Below are 18,100 nucleotides of genomic sequence, written 5' to 3' on the forward strand. Positions count from 1 at the left end.
GACTATTGTGATAATTAGAGCATTGTAAAATGATTATTGTGTAATAAAAGAAAGAAAAGTAATTTTTGGGTAACGAACACAAAATTGAATGGTTTTTACGTAACAAAATAAAAAAAAAGTGACTTTTGGGTAATAAATACAAAGTTGAATAACCACCCATAAAATTTACTCGTTTGTTTGCTCTCTTTTTTTCTTTTTTCTTTTTTACTTGTGTCAAAATAGTAATAATTCTGATCAGTTATAGTGCAATTGGAAGATGTAGAATAACAATATATGTAGGTGACAAGAAAAAAAAGATTAACAATAGTACGTATTAGCATTATATGTACCCTTTAAACTGTTACTGCATGTGAGTTAACTATCTCTACTATTTATCATTTGTTTTTAATTTTTTTTAAAAAATTATAGAAATGATTGTATTAACTTTGTAACCTGTAACTAAGTGTTAAAACTAAAAGATTTATGTTTAAAACAAAATGCAAAATTATTTATTTATTTATTTAATAAGTAATGGAATAAAGGGAGTAGAATAGATAGCGAAGATTAACTATTGTTTTTAATTTGTCATTGTCATTCTTGTTGGTGAGAAATATGAATGAGGAAAATAGGTCATGTGATTGCATAAGATAGGAAGGAGGATATGTCTATTATTCTAAATTGGAGGAGGAATTTAATTTTGTAAGCTAAATTTGGACGGAATAAATGATATTCACCAATAGGTTTACGAGCTCAACAAACACGTAACATGTTAGACTTAGAATTGTGTTCAAGTAACGGTAGATTGAAGTTGTAGCCTCTGGTTGAACTCGCTTGGTCAGTGAAAAGTAATATCAACTGTGTTCTGTATGATATTTTCTGTTCTTTAAATGGTGGATCAATCAGCATCAACACAATAAGGGGTCGTTTGGTTGGAATACGGATTATGTCGGTATAAGTTATGCTTGGATTGTTGTTTATTCATTATTTGATATGTTGTATCAGGAATGAAAATTGCATAATTTCTAAGAAGAAGGTATAAGCTATACCAGTGCTAATTACCCCACCTTCTATAAGGTATAATTTATTCCGGTGTTAAAATTAACACCGGGATAACTTATACCTGATTTGCTAACCAAACAGAGTATTAAGGTGGTATTAAATTTTTATACCACCTTGTACCTTTCTTATACTTCATATCAAATGACCCCTAAAGAGATCAGCTGCCCCACCAAATTTCACACAAGTGCATATTAGCCCCATCCTGCTGTGGCGGAGCCACCTCTATTCAAGGGGTGTCACAACCAAATTTTGCTTCTTTATTTTTTACGCAAAAATAACGTTGAAATTTGTGTTGCATAACTTTAAAAAAAATATTCTTTTTTTGGTTGAAAAAGAAAGTACTCTTTCTACGATATGAAATAAGTACTCATTTTATTGAAATAAAAGAAAATACTTTTTCTACATCATGAAAAGAAAATACTCATTTTGTTGAAATGAAGAAAAAAAATTTACATCGTGAAAAGAAAATACTTCTTTTGTTGAAATGAAAAAAAAATACTTTTCTACATGAAAAGAAAGTATGTTTTTTTTGTTAAAATGAAAAAAGAAAACTCATTTGTTGAAATGAAAAAAAAAATCTATCTATAACATGAAAAGAAAGTACTATTAATAATATTTTTATTTAGGGTGGGGTTGGGGTTGGGAGTGGAGTGGGGTGGGTTGGGGTGGGTGGGGTGTGGGGGTGGGTTGGTGGGGATGGAGAATAGGGTGGGGAAGGTTGAGAATGAATTTTGAAAATGTTTTCCCTTCTCTTGATAGGGAAAACATTTTCCTCCAATTGAAAGAAAGTAAGTTAATGAGAAAAATATTAAGGCCAACCAAACATGGGAAAATTGAAAAATGTTTTCCTTCGTAGCAAACACACCCATAGTCCTCTGAAACTCGATGGGTCTTCGTTCATGAATACACGGAACTCAGGAAAGATTGCTGTAGGCCAGAATGTCTGGAAATGGAATTAGTGAAAAATTCTGAGTCTTCTCATGGTTGAGTGTCGCGCACTTTATTGTAGCTAGTTTGTCCAATGTATTTGCTTTTTGGGTCTTAAATTCACGTTTGAATGATGCCTCAGTTTTGCACCTCAAGGCCAGTAAACCTTAATCACGAAATGGTTGCTGAAATTAACCTTGTGATTGTCATCTGATGGTTGTTATGTACTATCAAAATAATGACCCAGTAATAATCTGTTGTTTGCATGTTAGTTCCACATGCTGGGAAATTAGGTAATGGAGATGATGCGTGCTATTTTTATGAAGGAAAAATAGTAGTACATGCAACAGAGATAATCATACCAGTTCCCTACCATTTGATACAGAGTATATGCGTCTATAAAGAGTTGGAGCTGCTTGTTCTTTTGGTAAAATGCAGACCCAACAACCGAAGGCCTATACATTCCACGCTCTGTTGAGGCTGTGGACATTTTTCATCAGAATTTCAAAAGCTAACATGGTGAGCAGAATATGATGTTATTTCACTGCTCTATTAAGCTTTCCAAATTTAAAAAGTCCAATATATGAGTCAATCTGAATTAAGTGGATGATCTTATTCATCATGCTAACAAGTAATGAACAAGTGCTCCTTTATGAATATCAGGCCTTTCAGACAGTGTCTTCGGATGCCCATCCCTTCTTCTCTAATTGCAATCTCAAGGCCTGTTTCATATGACCAGATTAGCCATTTACTTAAATGGGGATGCCATTGTTGGAAAGAACAAGAACAGCAAAAAGGTGTTTAGTACTATGTATATTCATACCTTGATTCTCTTTCTATTAGCATCAAAGTCATAATTCCCCAAGCGAGATGCTGACCGATACTGTACAATTGGTTTCTTGCCTGGTGGGAACCAGAACTCCATATCATCTACAAACTGTAATAACATGTACTTGTTCATTAGTGCCTGCAGAGAATGATGTGTTTAACTGAACAATTCAAACTTTTGAAAGACTCTGAAAACTTACCCCCAAAATAGGGCTTTCATATTCCACGCGCACATAATCATCTTTCTTCTCCGCTATTTTTGGACAGAACTTGTCTGGTTTTGTTGATTTTAGCTGCGGAATGATGCAGATTAGTAATATGGTATTTGACATATATTGTTCAACTATTTGTTATGATGAGAAACAGGTTTTGAGACACTTACCACTTGAAGTAGCTCCTCCATTGCCTTTTCTCTGCTGACATTACCGCGTTTCCCTTCAGGATTATAGTTCCTGAGAATCAAAGCACCATAAGTTTAACATCTCTGTTCAGTATCTATTGATAATGGCTTATCTTGTAACCTTCAATTTGTTCATTTCTTTTCATATTGGTGAATTATTCCAAAATGACCTGTCCACCAAGCTTATATGAAAGAACAAACTGATTCTTGGATAGAATGGATATAAAACATCCATTTCATCTTGAACGATATCTGTTACATCTTGTAAGTTTTGATGATCCAGATGGACTGTAAAGTTCTCTTGTCCATGACCGGGGACGGGCGGGCCCACAAATGAATCTACACCCAAGATCAGCAGTTGTGATTCTAGTTAAAGAAAAAGTCAAAAAAGGGTGGCCATTGTGATTCATATGTCAGCTAGTACCTACCATATAAATGTGCACAATTAACATGTGCACATTGATACTGCTGCTAAGACTAAACGTGAAGCATCATCACCACATAGAAAGTTGACCACTTTTCGTTATATGTGCACTTTTTATGATGATAGAGATAGAGATACAGAGCAAAAGTTAAACATACAGAGGGAAGAAAAGGAAAATTACCAAGGAGGTGCATAGTGAGTAGAATCACTGATGTTCTCAGAAGAAGAAACACAATTGTTGGTGGCTGGACAAAGTGCTAGACCAAGTGGATTCTTCTGAACACCCAAGTAATTTGGCTTTTTACCACTGCATCACCAAAAACCAAGATTCAATCTTTTCTACTCAATTCACTTTGGTCCAAGTTAAATTAGTGCCAAACAGATCAGAATTCCTTCGACTATTGGTTGCAGATCTAAAAATATCTAAACAAATTACTCAAGAGGCAAAAGAAATTCCAAAATATTACCAGCAGTGTGTGGAATATTAATTAAATCTTGAAAACAGATTAGTTAATTGGTTGCTAAGAGATATCAAGAAGGCCTCAGCACCAAACAGATAAGAAATTTGAAGGTGAGAAATGCAGCTAGGAGAATACATGAGGGGACAAAAAACACATGCCTGAAGTTGAAGAGAGCTCCAAGAACTGCAATTTCACTGCTCCTTAGTATTATTTCCCTACATATACCAATGAGCTAGATTGAGTACTATGCCCATCAAAAGGAAAGATTCTAATGTTGCAGATTCATAATTTCACATTCAGCACGAAAGGGTACATGGGTTGTCTTTCCCAGGGAGAGGGTGGGGGGGGGGGGAAGAGTACCTGCGACCCATTTGTTTGGCGTTTTCATCCTGCTGTGGCTGTTGCTGCTCCTGCTCCTTACATGAAACAATACAAGGGAAGAAAGAAGATTTACTAGTAGTATATACTTTACTTTTGAATTTGTTTGGATAAAAATGGTGGGTATTTGATGATGCCATTGAAGCCATTACTGAGAAGTGAGAACTAGTGCCTGATTTCTTTCTTCTTTCCTCTTGCTTTTTGAATCCTGCGATAAAATAGAAAATGGTCCTGTTGCGCTAGAAAAAGACCCATTTAGAACATTTGCCAAGTTTTATAGAGCATTTTGGAAGAAGAAAAATATAAGGATATTCCCTTTTTTATAGTCATAAGGATAATGCTTTAGTTTCCCCTAATGACAAGAAAGCATCCTATTGTTTTATTTAGGGATGTTCATAACAAATCGAAAAAATTCAAACCAAATCGACAAAAAAATCAAATATTATTTTGGTTTGATTTGGTTTTGGTTTTAAATTTTAAAAATCAATCAAATTCAATTTGATTTTGGTTTGAATTAAAAAAAATGAACCCAACTCACTATAGAAATACCTATTTAAAACTTATTATTATACATATAGAAGTATATTTTTAAAATTTTATGGTACATATTAATCGTTTAAGCTTTTAATCTAGTTCGTTGCTATTATAATAATTTAGTTCTTTTTTACATTCTAGTTTGATTAGTAGTTTTTATTTGCTAAGTACAAGAATCTATTTTATATTAAACATAATTTATTTTTAATTGAGTTCTTAAATTACTCATCACTATTTAGTTCGATTATCATCAATATATCTTGGTAAATGATAGGTTTCTCCAAGAATAATTGGTTTGATAGTGTTATGCTGAAATATCATCGCTGGAATATGTGTTTGGTAGTGTATGTGTCATATTTAAGAAAAACTAATAAATATCTAAAAAACCAAAAAATCGATATAACTGGTTTGGTTTGATTCCAATATTTTAAAAATTCATTTACTAGGTTTGATTTCTTTTTAGGAAAAAATCGATCTAAATCGAACCATAAACACCTCTAATTTTTATTACGACGCAATGAATAAAAGTATCAGAATAAGTCGTGTAACTTTAATATTGTACTTTTCTCAATATTTAATTTTGTTTGCAAAGATAGACCCAAATGACTGAAACTACTAGTTAAAAGTATCAAATTTTAGAGCAAAAAGAACATATAGCATTTTTTTTGTCTACAGTTTAAAGGATTTATATTGCAGTTCCTGTTACCTCCTAACCACAAGAAAAATTATAACTACAACGAAAATAAGATGTTATAAACTAATCAAAAAGGTAATAGAGTAGGATATGTTAGGTGGGTTATTAAAAATGATAGTAAATTTTCTTCCTAGTAGTTTTAAATTGAAAGTAAAACATAATATTCTTACCTACTCTACAATGTTACTGATCATTGTTGCTGAAAAAAGAAGAAGAAAAAACTTTTGATTAGCATTCTACGTTATATATAGGATTTCGAAAAAAAAAAGGAATCATAAAAGCAATAGGATTTGGACATTTTACAACTTATGGGGGGAAATAGAGATGAAACAAGAAAAAGAGGGGGCCATGTATGAAATCTCCCTATCTTCATTTTTCAAATACTACTAGAACTTGGTGAAAATTCCGCTACAAGTTTTGAGAAACTGTCAAGTATTCAACCAGGGCGCGGGAATAAGAACCAAACAGCCCTATGAGCACTTTCTCTACTTTCCAAAATTACTCATAAACAATACTGAAACGCTATTTTCCCTTGTGCTCCTCTTCAAGATGGCCCGTAATAAGGTCGTTATTTTTTCATACCCTCTATTTATTTCATCAATTTCTGCTTTACTTCCTTTTTATTCTTGAAAAATATATTTTAGGTATTACATACTAAAATTATTTCTGGGGTTTGGCACTGGTTATTTTTTTTTGGCTAACAGGAAGCGGTAGTATTGGTGATAGATGTGGGTCCTTCTATGCACTCAGTTTTACCTGAGATTGAAAAAGTTTGCTCCTTGTTGATACAGAAGAAGGTAGTGTGTTTTCACCTTTGACTTTCTTCTTGTTTCAATTTTTGTTGAATTGTTAATTTTCTACATATCCGGTAAAAAAGTCACATTTTGTGTTTTTTTGTGTATGTAGCTGATTTTCAGTAGATATGATGAAGTGGGGTTTGTCTTATTTGGAACTGCAGGTAAGTCGTTTGCATAGTGGCTGCTGGTGCATTTGACATGAATTAATATTTCATTGTGGAAAATGTTATTTTATCAGGAAATCATTATTTCTTGAGTATTTTCTAGTGTTTGTTTGAATATAAGGGTCAGTAAGAATTAAAATCCTACATGGTGAAGAATAGTTATAAGGATAATGTTTTGGTATATTTTTGTGAAGTTTGATAGCAATGTCTAAGTCGTAGTTGAAACAAGTGATATAATCTAAGAGTTGGATATTTGTAAAGAAAACATGACTTCTGCCCATAAGTGACGGAAGTCATTTTTGGCCTTTTGGTGGAAAATACTTTTCACAGTTCAAGATAATGAACATATTTTATCAAGGAAACCATTTTCAATTATGACGAACACGCTTTGTGTAGTTTTTTTTTCCTGTTGTTCTTGATTTCTTATTAGAGGAGCATGGGTTGTTGGACTGACTTGTCTACATCATGTTTGTATCATTAACCGTTTCTTTCTAGAATTTGTTGTGGTAAAACTTCTGTTTCTTATCAATGCTGTTGGAAGTGTCATCAGATGACCTATATATGTATTTTTTTCCTAGATACCAAGAACGAATTGACAGAGGAAGTAGGTGGGTACGAACACGTGACAGTTTTGCGGAATATCAAAGTTGTAGATGAAGATCTTGTTGATGCTCTACAAAACCTTCCACGAGGAAATATTCCCGGAGATTGTATCCTCTATAATTATTGAATTATGATATAGCTTGGACTAGTAAAGTTGTTAAGCATGCAATCTGGTTCGAGTCATTGTCTCTCTTTTCTCAACATATTGTTTCCTCTATGTTGATTCATCTACTTCACACTATTATGATTGTGTGAGAAGGCACGGGAGAAAATATGATATATTGATATTGTATGTGATGCAATACAAGAGGTGCTATTTATAGCTACTCTATACAAAGGGGATACTACTCCTATTCCAATGTGGGACAATTACATAGCTATCTCTAACACTCCCCTCAAGCCGGAGCATATAAATCATATGTACCGAGCTTGTTACATATATAATCAATGCGAGGACTAATGAGGGACTTGGTGAAAATATCTGCAAGTTGATCATTCGATCTCACAAACTTCGTAGTAATATCTCCTGAGAGTATCTTTTCTCTGACAAAGTGACAATTAATCTCAATGTGTTTAGTTCTCTCATGAAACACCGGATTTGATGCAATATGAAGTGCAGCTTGATTATCGCACAAAAGTTCCATTCGACTGATTTCACCAAATTTCAACTCCTTGAGCAATTGTTTGGTCCAGACTAGTTCACATGTTGCCATAGCCATTGCTCGGTATTCTGCTTCTGCACTAGACCGAGCAACTACATTCTGTTTCTTACTTTTCCAGGACACCAAATTTCCTCCTACTAAAACACAATATCCAGACGTAGAACGTCTATCAGAAGGTGATCCTGCCCAATCAGCATCCGAGTACCCAACGATCTGCTCATGACCTCGATCCTCAAACAGTAATCCTTTACCTGGAGCCGATTTTATATACCGGATAATGCGGACAACTGCATCCCAATGACTATCACAGGGAGAATTCATAAACTGACTTACAACACTCACAGGATAAGAAATGTCGGGCCTAGTCACTGTGAGATAATTTAATTTACCAACCAGCCGCCTATAGCTTGCAGGATCGCTAAGCGGCTCCCCCTGTCTAGGCAGAAGTTTAGAATTCGGATCCATCGGCGTGTCAACAGGTCTGCAACCTGTCATCCCTGTTTCCTCAAGAATGTCTAACACATATTTCCTTTGAGAAATAACAATACCTGAGCTAGATTGAGCAACCTCAATACCTAGAAAGTACTTCAATCTGCCTAGATCCTTAGTTTGAAAGTGCTGGAAGAGATGCTGCTTCAAATTAGTAATACCATCCTGATCATTGCCCGTAATAACAATATCATCAACATAGACTACCAGATAAATACATAGACTTGAAGCAGAGTGACAATAAAACACAGAGTGATCAGCTTCACTACGAGTCATGCCAAACTCCTGGATAACCGTGCTGAACTTACCAAACCAGGCTCGAGGAGACTGCTTTAGACCATAAAGTGACCGACGCAAGCGACATACAAGGCCACGAGACTCCCCTGAGCAATAAAACCAGGTGGTTGCTCCATATAAACCTCATCCTCAAGATCACCATGAAGAAAGGCATTCTTAATGTCCAACTGATAGAGGGGCCAATGACGAACTGCAACCATGGATAGAAAAAGGCGAACTGATGCCACTTTAGCCACTGGAGAGAAGGTATCACTGTAATCTAGCCCAAATATTTGAGTGTATCCTTTGGCAACAAGACGTGCCTTAAGTCGATCAATCTGGCCATCGGGACCAACTTTGACTGCATAAACCCAACGACAACCAACGGTAGATTTACCTGAAGGAAGAGGAACAAGCTCTCATGTACCACTTGTATGTAAAGCAGACATCTCGTCACTCATAGCCTGTCGCCATCCTGGATGAGACAATGCTTCACCTGTAGACTTAGGGATGGAAACCGAGGACAATGAAGATATAAAAGCATAATGGGGAGATGACAGACGATGATAACTCAAACCAACATAATGAGGATTAGGGTTTAGTGTGGTCCGTATACCTTTTCGAAGTGCAATTGGTGTACTAGGAGCAGGATCCGCAGTAGGAGCCGTGTCAGGTGCAGGACGAGAACCAGATGGGCCTGATGTAGGGCGCGAACGACGATGATAAGTCAAGAGTGGTGTTCCTGTGGCTGGGGAACTAGGAGGGATAACACTGGACTCCTCAAAAGTTGGTATGGGTGAAACCTCTGTGGTTGAAGGTGGAGGAGGATTACTAAACTCCTCAAAAGTCGGTATAGGTAAGACCTCAGATATGTCATGGTGGTCAGCAGAAGTGACATCAGTTGTGAAGAAAGGTTTAGACTCGAAAAATGTGACGTCAGCTGACATAAGGTACCTATGAAGATCAGGTGAATAACAACGATATCCCTTCTGAACACGAGAATAACCAAGGAAGACACACTTGAGAGCACGAGGAGCTAACTTATCTTTCCCCGGGGCTAAGTTATGAACAAAACATGTGCTCCCAAAAACCCGAGGTGGAAGAGGGTATAAGGCTGACTGGGGAAACAATATTGAATGTGGAATCTGACCCTGATGGGAGATGAAGGCATCCTATTAATCAAATAACAAGCTGTGAGAACTGCATCGCCCCAAAAACGCAGCGGAACACGAGACTCAATTAGAAGTGTGCGAGCAGTCTCAATAAGGTGCCTATTCTTTCTTTCTGCAACCCCATTTTGCTGAGGGGTATAAGGACAAAATGTCTGATGAATAATTCCATGAGAAGACATAAACTGCTGAAACTGAGAAGATACATATTCTAAGGCATTATCACTACGAAAAATGCGGATAGAGACACCAAATTGGTTTTTGATTTCAGCACAAAAACTCTGGAATATAGAGAATAACTCAGAACGATCTTTCATTAAGAAAAGTCAAGTACATCTTGAGTAATCATCAATAAAGCTAACAAAATAACGAAATCCCAAGGTTGAACTGACTCTACTAGGACCCCATATATCAGAATGAACCAAGGAGAAAACAGACTCTGCATGACTCTCAACACTACGCGTAAAGGAAGCTCGGGTATGTTTCCCAAGCTGACACGACTCACAATCTAATCTAGACAAACTGGATAAACTAGGCACCATCTTTTGAAGTTTGGATAAACTCGGATGTCCTAAACGTCTGTGGATTAGATCTGGAGGATCTGTAACTAGACATGTTGTGGAAGGACTGAGCGAGTTAAGGTAGTAAAGACCTTCTGATTCACGACCTGTACCAATTGTCCGTCCCGTACTGCGGTCCTGCATAATAAAAGAATCATCAATAAAATATATACCACAATTGAGGGCACGAGTCAAACGACTAACAGATGCAAGACTAAAAGGACAACCAGGAACATAAAGAACGGAATCTAGGGTGATAGAAGACAATGGGTTGGCTTGTCCAACTCCTTGTGCCTTAGTTTGACATCCATTGGCTAAAGTAACAGTAGGAAGAGACTGTGAATATACAATATTCGACAAAAGTGATTTATTACCAGAGATATGATCAGAAGCGCCCGAGTCCATGACCCATGGTCCAAGAGTACTAGACTGGGAAACACAAGCAAAAGAATTACCAGCAATAGGAGTGTCAGTCTGGGCAACTGAGGCTACTTGTGGAGATGTTTGCTTACTTGCTCGATACTGAAAGAGCTCATTATATTCTTCTTTAGATACAGAAAAGCCCTGGTTACCTGTAGTCTCGCTCTGAACAACGTAGGCATTTTTGGGTGGACGACCATTTAAGGAATAACACATTTCGCGAGTGTGTCCAAGTTTGTGACAATAAGAACACTTGGGTCTAGATCTCCCAAAACGACCGCCTCCTCGTCTATTCTCCATAGCTTGAGATGCCCGAACATCCACTGTCTGGGATGCAAGAACAGAGGAATCAAGTATCTGTGATGAAATCACTGGGTGACTTGGTGCTGCAGCAAGGCGAAGTAATCGAGAGAATAATTCATCAACTGTAGGACAGTCGGACTCGCCAAATCTGGTCTCGTACTGAATCAAGATCATGAGGAAGTCCAGCGAGTGTAAGAACTAAAAACATTTTCTGTCGCTGCTCTTGTTGTTTTGACACACTAGCAGAAACTGGCATCAATGTCTCAAATTCCTCTATGACTGCATGTACCTGACCCAAGTAAGTTGACATATCTAATTCTTGCTTCTTTAAGTTTGTCATCCGTGATATCACATCATAGAAGCGAGATATATCATTAGTGTATAACGTACGAGCCTTTGCCCAAACCAAATAACATGTCTGGAATGGCCGAAACAAAGGCATCAACTTAGAATCAATAGAACGCCACAAGATGCTACATAATTGAGCATCAATTTTTTGCCCAAAGCGCTATTGCCTTTTCATCTCCTTCGCTAGACTGTTTAATCAGATGATCTTGCACACCTTGACCTTTACACCACAACTCGACAGATGAAGCCCAAGCTAAGTAGTTTGAACCTCTCATTAAAGGTTCCGAGGTAATCATAACATTAGAGTTTCCAGAACTCATGCTTTTAGACCCAAAAACATCAATTCCCAAAGACATCTTGTAAATTATTACCAAATAAGAGAAATAATCAACTGTAATCCACTGAAAATAGAGTAAGGAACACTGAACCAGAATAGTAAACTACTGTAGCAGTTGGAAAGTTACTGTTGCAGCCGGAAAATATTCAAAGTGGTCGGAATGAAATAAAAACAGTAGGGGTAGGATCGGAATTACCAGAAGACCCAACTGTTCTGAAGGAACTTTTTCAAAAAATAGCCGGAAGTCAACTTTTTGAAATCACTATTCACGTCGGAAAAATAAGAAAAGTGGTCGGAATTTGGTGTAATCTGGATGGGTAGGCTCGGAATTGCAAGGAAAACAATCTGTCCTGAAGAGTCGTCGCCAAAAAATGGTCGGAAGGTGGCCCACGCAATGTTGGAACTTCGCTGGAAAATTTTCTTTGGACAGCTACAGTACCGCCGGAGATTTTCACTGGGATTTGGTCGCCGGACAGTGACTACTCTTGTGGTAGTGTTGGATTTTGTGCACAACACTGACTGAGACAAAGCAGACGCAAAACAACTTTGAAAGTCGCCGGAAAAAAAGGGTTCCGGTGACTGATTTTACTTCCCGGAATCGCTGGAATTTATGCACAGCGATAAATCTCTCACGATAGCTCTGATACCATGTGAGAAGGCACGGGGGAAAATATGATATATTGATATTGTATGTGATGCAATACAAGAGGTGCTATTTATAGCTACTCTATACAAATGGGATACTACTCCTATTCCAATGTGGGACAATTACATAGCTATCTCTAACAGATTGAAATAAAATGCATGCTCATACACACAGCTATGTTAGTGTCGGTGGTAACTGAAATCAGGTTTCAAAAGAAAACATTATTAGTTAATATCTATTAGATAATAATTGAGTCCCCCACAAATAGAGTAGGCAATATAAAGGTATAATAACTATTCATTCCATAGAGTGCCTATTCAGCTGTGGAACTTAATGTTTCTGCGCTGGTTAGTTCTGTTGTCGCCTATTCACTGGCATTTTCGAACTATGGGCTTGTGGCATGTGATTTTATACTGGTAATCTAACTGTTATTTTTATGCGCTCATGATGATCTTGAGTTCTTGATTCCTTAACTATCTTTAATAGTTCTTGATGCGATTGTTGTCGGAATGGACATGTTGATTAAAAAGTTTGGACAAACCAACAAGGGGAAGAAACGTCTTTGCCTTATTACAAATGCTATTTCTCCCATTAAAGATCCATTTGAAGGAACAAAAGGAGATCAAGTAAACACCATTGCTACACAGATGGCTGCACAAGGCATGAAGATGGACTGCGTAATTGTTAGAATGAAACAAGATTTGGAAACGAATATGAGAGTTATGAAAGAAAATGATGTTCTATTATCAGTATTCTCGAATAAATCTTCCTCAAAAGTAGTATATGTGGAAAATCCAACTTCTTTGTTAGGAGCACTTAGAACTCGTAATATATCGCCAGTCACGATATACAGAGGTGATTTTGAAATAAGCTCACAATTGAAGATCAAGGTGAGAATTAAGAAACTTATGCTGATTTACTCTCTTTTTTTTCCAATGTAGTTTCTTTACCTTTTTCTACTGACAAAAAAAAAAAGCTTTTTTCTTTGAATTTCCCCTATTTACTGAATTTTTTCCAAGTGAGACAGACCAAACTGTCTGTGTCTCTGCAACGTGACTCAGAATTGTGTCTTTTACCTTTTTGTTTTTTTCATTATAGGCTATAAAGTAATTTTCTCTGTTTCAAACCTTCCAGCTATTACTTCGTCAAGGAAAAGAAATCCTAGTCAAATGTCTGAAATGTCCATTGAACTTAGGTTGTGATTTTCCTTGATTTGTTTGAAGAAAAGGAGGAATTTCTCTACATCTGGTTTGAAATGTAACAAATGCCTTTATTCCTAATAAATCTTGACTGATTGTCTTTGCATTACCTCTTTATGATTATTCTCAGGAGTCTGTCATATATAGTGTCAATAAAACTATCCTCCCAGAATGTCAATTTTTAAAGAATCAGCACATTTTGTGATAATCAGATTGGGTAATTTACTCTCATCTGGAAGCTGTTTTATCTGATGACCATCTATGGAGGTTGTAAGGATTTTATACGAGTCTAGCAAAAGAGTAGGATATTAACTTTAGAAGTGTACACCTAATGTATATCCCCTTTGGTCCCTAATCTGCTAATTTTATGCGTACATCTATTTTTCCTTTTCTTTCCCTTCCTATTCCATTTTGGAAATAGTTTGGTGCGGATGTTTAGTCTCTAATAAATGTTTTTCTTACTAGGTATGGGTTTACAAGAAAACATCTGAAGAGAAGTTTCCCACTCTAAAAAAGTACTCTGAGAAGGCTCCTACTACAGACAAGTTTGCCACTCATGAAATCAAGGTTGATTATGAATATAAAAGCATAGAAGACCCTAACAAAGTTGTGCCACCAGAACAAAGGATTAAAGGGTTTCGGTATGGACCTCAAGTAGTTCCTATATCCTCTGCTGAGTGGGAGGCTGTAAAGTTCAAACCTGAGAAAAGTGTGAAGCTTCTAGGATTCACGGATGCTTCAAATATAATGCGGTATATTTTAGCTTCTTGAGTACTATATACACAGCTTGTTCTGGTTAACATTTGATTTGTAGGGAATTTCTTGTGTCGTTTATCTCTCCAATCTTCTCACAGTGATAATCCATGTACTCAGGCATTACTACCTGAAAGATGTAAATATCTTCATAGCCGAACCTGGCAACAAAAAGGCCATCCTTGCACTTTCTGCTTTGGCAAGGGCAATGAAGGAAATGAACAAAGTAGCAATTGTCCGATGTGTATGGAGGCAAGGACAGGGTAATGTTGTTGTTGGGGTCCTAACACCAAGTGTCTCTGACGAGGATAATACTGTATGGTTTAAATTTTCAACTTTTGATTGTTCTGTTCACTTGTTTTTGTGGATATTCCATTCTTAGATTGTTGACATTCTCATGATCATTGCTTTGGCAGCCTGATTCATTTTACTTCAATATTCTTCCCTTTGCTGAGGATGTCCGGGAGTTCCAGTTTCCTTCTTTCATCAATCTGCCTTCATCAATGCAGCCAAATGAAAAGCAACAAGAGGCAGCAGATAAATTGGTTCAGATGTTGGATCTTGCACCAACCGGAAAACAGGAAATTTTGCCACCTGACTTTACAACTAATCCTGTTCTGGAGGTATATTGTCACGCTGGTTGCAGGATATCATTGTACTATTTAAGTTTGAAACTACCCTTTCACTTAGGTCACTGAGAGACCATCATCTGCATTTTTTTTGTGAAGAGTTGCCTGAATATAGAAATATTATTGTTAAAATATGTTCTTGCCAGTTGGTCACAGTCATTGTAGCAATTAGCAAACTGATGCATTAACATTTCATACTTTCTTTTCTCGCTGAATTTGGTTAAAAGTAAATAGGTGGAATGCTCGTTCATGTTGTTAGTGAGTTATAATTGTCTTTTAGTTGGTATTGACAACCTTTTCACTGGTTAGGTGGATAACTTGATTTGATTAATCACTTCCATAATTCATTCTCAAAAGAATTAATCACTTCCATAACTCCATTTCATAAGGTTCTAGGTGGTACTTCATATAAAATATATGTGCATAACAGGACACTGGTGATTTAAATCCCTGGAGAATCGGGTCTTAAGAATATAAATGGTGCTGCTTGTCTGTGAACTCTTGCTTTCCTAATGTGAAATAAGAAAAGTAATAACTTTTGGATTCTGATTGTGCGCTATAACCGCTTTTTGCTCTGAGTTTCTAAACAACTACGATTCTGCAAATATCCAGCGTTACTACCGCTATCTTGACTTGAAGTCAAAGCACCCAGATGCAGCTGTTCCTCCACTTGATGAAACCCTCAGAAAAATAACAGAACCTGATGTTGAACTTCTTTCTCGAAACAAGTCCATCATAGAGGAATTCCGTAGGTCTTTTGAACTAAAAGAGAATCCAAAGGTAACTTTCAATATTCATCCTTTATTCAAATTAGACATTCTAGAACAGTCCAGTGATGGAGGTTTGTAAGTCTTATTAACTTTTATATATCATATCATTAACGTGCAGCTGAAAAAATCAACTAGAAGAATTATGAAAGAGAGACCTTCAGGATCAGATGGGGAAGGAGAAGAGTTCGACAAAGATGCTGATGCCAAGGCTATTGACTCCATAGGATACTCATCCAAAGACAAAGTTGAGAAAATTGGAGACATAAATCCTGTTAAAGACTTTGAGGAGATGATGTCTCGAAGAGATAATCCACGATGGATTAGTAAGGCCATTCAGGATATGAAAAATAAGACCTTTGATCTAGTAGAGAATTCTTGTGAAGGCGATACATATGATAAAGCATTGGAATGTTTAGTGGCTCTACGCAGAGGTTGCATCCTTGAGCAAGTATGTTTCTGTCTTCTCTTTTTGTAGCTAGTTAAATATTGATTATCTGTGCTAAGAGCCCATTGTAACTAACGAAGCAACACCAATTTGACCTGTTTAGGAACCAAAGCAGTTCAATGATTTCTTGTGCCACCTGTATAAATTCTGCCAAGAAAAAGACCTGAGAAGTTTTTGTCAATATCTTGCATCTCATGGAATGAACTTGATAACCAAGACGGAAGCTCCAGACAGGTCTGGTCATACTTCTAATTTCTTTAATATATTGAACTACTGACATTGCTCTGGCTCCATGTTTACTTCTTTCTTGTTGTGCTGGATTTATCAGTGAAATTCCAGAACACGAGGCCAGAAGCTTTATGGTCAAGCCTGAACCTGACTCGCAAAATGTGGAATCAGAGGCTAAAGCAGAGGATGATATTATGAGTATATTCCTGGGAGGAAAATAGAAAAGGAAACCTAGAGATGCATATTGTGTGATGTACAGGCAATTAGCATTTTCAGCTAGAAATGACACTTCGTAAAAAAGATTCTCAACTTATTTTGTGCAACGACGGAGAAGGGAGGTTTAGGATAAGGGAAAGAAATGAGAAGATGAATCTTAGACCTTGATGAGCTTTATTTTATTATTCCATGCTCAAGTTTGTTCTTTTGGTTGTTCAAAGTCCAATTTTTATTTGCCTATTTTGTCACCTCTAAATGATTGGTGCTCTTTCAAGATGGAAGTTATCCTGTAGATGCAATGTTCGTGCTTGTTTTTAGCAAGGTATAACAATTGCCCAGTGTTTTTGTTTGCTACAATAGCCACAGAAGCATCAATGGGAGTTGGGAACCTAAACAACTGGCAATGGCAGATGGCTTCCTGGCTTGAGATTTTATTGTCTCTCTCCATTGGCTGAGGCTTTTCTAACAAGGAGCCATGTAGCGCCTGAAGCATATTTGCAGGATTTCAACGAGAATTTTCTCCAACTGGCATAAAGTGAACAGAGAATCGTTTAAGGCATATATTTTCTTACTAGTGCTCATTTGAGTGACTGCATGGAGGCCGTTTGATGAAATTTTACAAAGTTAACCCAAACTCATTTGACCTGCATAACCCGCCCAAGTTTTAATGGGTTTGGGCTAGAACGATTTTGAAAATGGACTATTTTGGGCCAGCCCAAGTTAACACATCAAAAATCATCAGCTCAAATGGACCCATGATGATACCCAAACTTGACCCATGAAAATGCTCAATCTTAAAGTTCTACCTTGGCCCATGATCTGGAAAATATTTTCTATTTTTCTCATATTTGGTTGGTTTAAATGTTTGAAAAATATTTTCTTTATCAATTCGTTTTTCTCCAATTGAAGGAAAATATTTGCCGTATCAAGAGAAGGAAAAATATTTTTTAAAACTCTTTTTCAACCTTCCCATCTCCAAATTGAGGAAAGAAATCATTTGGTATGAATTGGTATTTATTCAAAAAACATAAGATAATATTTATATATGCTTGTTTAAAAGTTGAGAATATTGCAAAGATTTAGATCAATTGGGCAGGTTAGTTACACCCTATTGTTTAGTCCATAGTGATACTTTGGGCAAAGTTGGGCAATGACCTATTTAATGAGTCAGTCTATTTTGACCCGCCCAAATACAACCCAAAGAGCTTATTTGCTACCCCTAACTGTAATCATGTGGGATTATTTTGTATAGTCCAATAGAAAATTTGACCATTTTCTCTTTGTTTGAGAGATCCATGTGTTAAAAAGCTTGTGCCCTTGATCAATCAGGGCAAATCTAGTTCATTATTGTAACAAGAAGGGCAACTCTAACCTCCAGTATTAATAGATGGCGAATGTCGAC

General features: G+C 36.6%; 2 protein-coding genes across 2 annotated transcripts; one reads left to right on the forward strand and one right to left on the reverse strand.

Annotated features, from left to right (window-relative positions):
* Nucleotides 1-2,264: 2,264 nt before the first annotated feature.
* Nucleotides 2,265-4,765, reverse strand: LOC107773275 (uncharacterized). Its single transcript, XM_075217944.1, has 7 exons — nucleotides 4,439-4,765; nucleotides 4,237-4,293; nucleotides 3,799-3,924; nucleotides 3,176-3,245; nucleotides 2,994-3,086; nucleotides 2,789-2,902; nucleotides 2,265-2,687 (listed from the first exon to the last, which is right to left on the reverse strand). The coding sequence occupies exons 1-7, from the start codon at nucleotides 4,603-4,605 to the stop codon at nucleotides 2,634-2,636; spliced, it is 681 nt and encodes a 226-aa protein (XP_075074045.1). The 5' UTR covers nucleotides 4,606-4,765; the 3' UTR covers nucleotides 2,265-2,633.
* Nucleotides 4,766-6,081: 1,316 nt separating this feature from the next.
* Nucleotides 6,082-16,990, forward strand: LOC107773758 (ATP-dependent DNA helicase 2 subunit KU80-like). Its single transcript, XM_075217945.1, has 12 exons — nucleotides 6,082-6,248; nucleotides 6,389-6,481; nucleotides 6,591-6,642; nucleotides 7,224-7,355; nucleotides 12,945-13,348; nucleotides 14,123-14,409; nucleotides 14,531-14,726; nucleotides 14,827-15,033; nucleotides 15,652-15,819; nucleotides 15,928-16,257; nucleotides 16,358-16,488; nucleotides 16,583-16,990. The coding sequence occupies exons 1-12, from the start codon at nucleotides 6,234-6,236 to the stop codon at nucleotides 16,701-16,703; spliced, it is 2,136 nt and encodes a 711-aa protein (XP_075074046.1). The 5' UTR covers nucleotides 6,082-6,233; the 3' UTR covers nucleotides 16,704-16,990.
* Nucleotides 16,991-18,100: the final 1,110 nt, after the last annotated feature.

This window comes from Nicotiana tabacum, chromosome 7, assembly GCF_000715075.1.
Source record: "Nicotiana tabacum cultivar K326 chromosome 7, ASM71507v2, whole genome shotgun sequence".
Classification (NCBI taxonomy): domain Eukaryota; kingdom Viridiplantae; phylum Streptophyta; class Magnoliopsida; order Solanales; family Solanaceae; genus Nicotiana; species Nicotiana tabacum.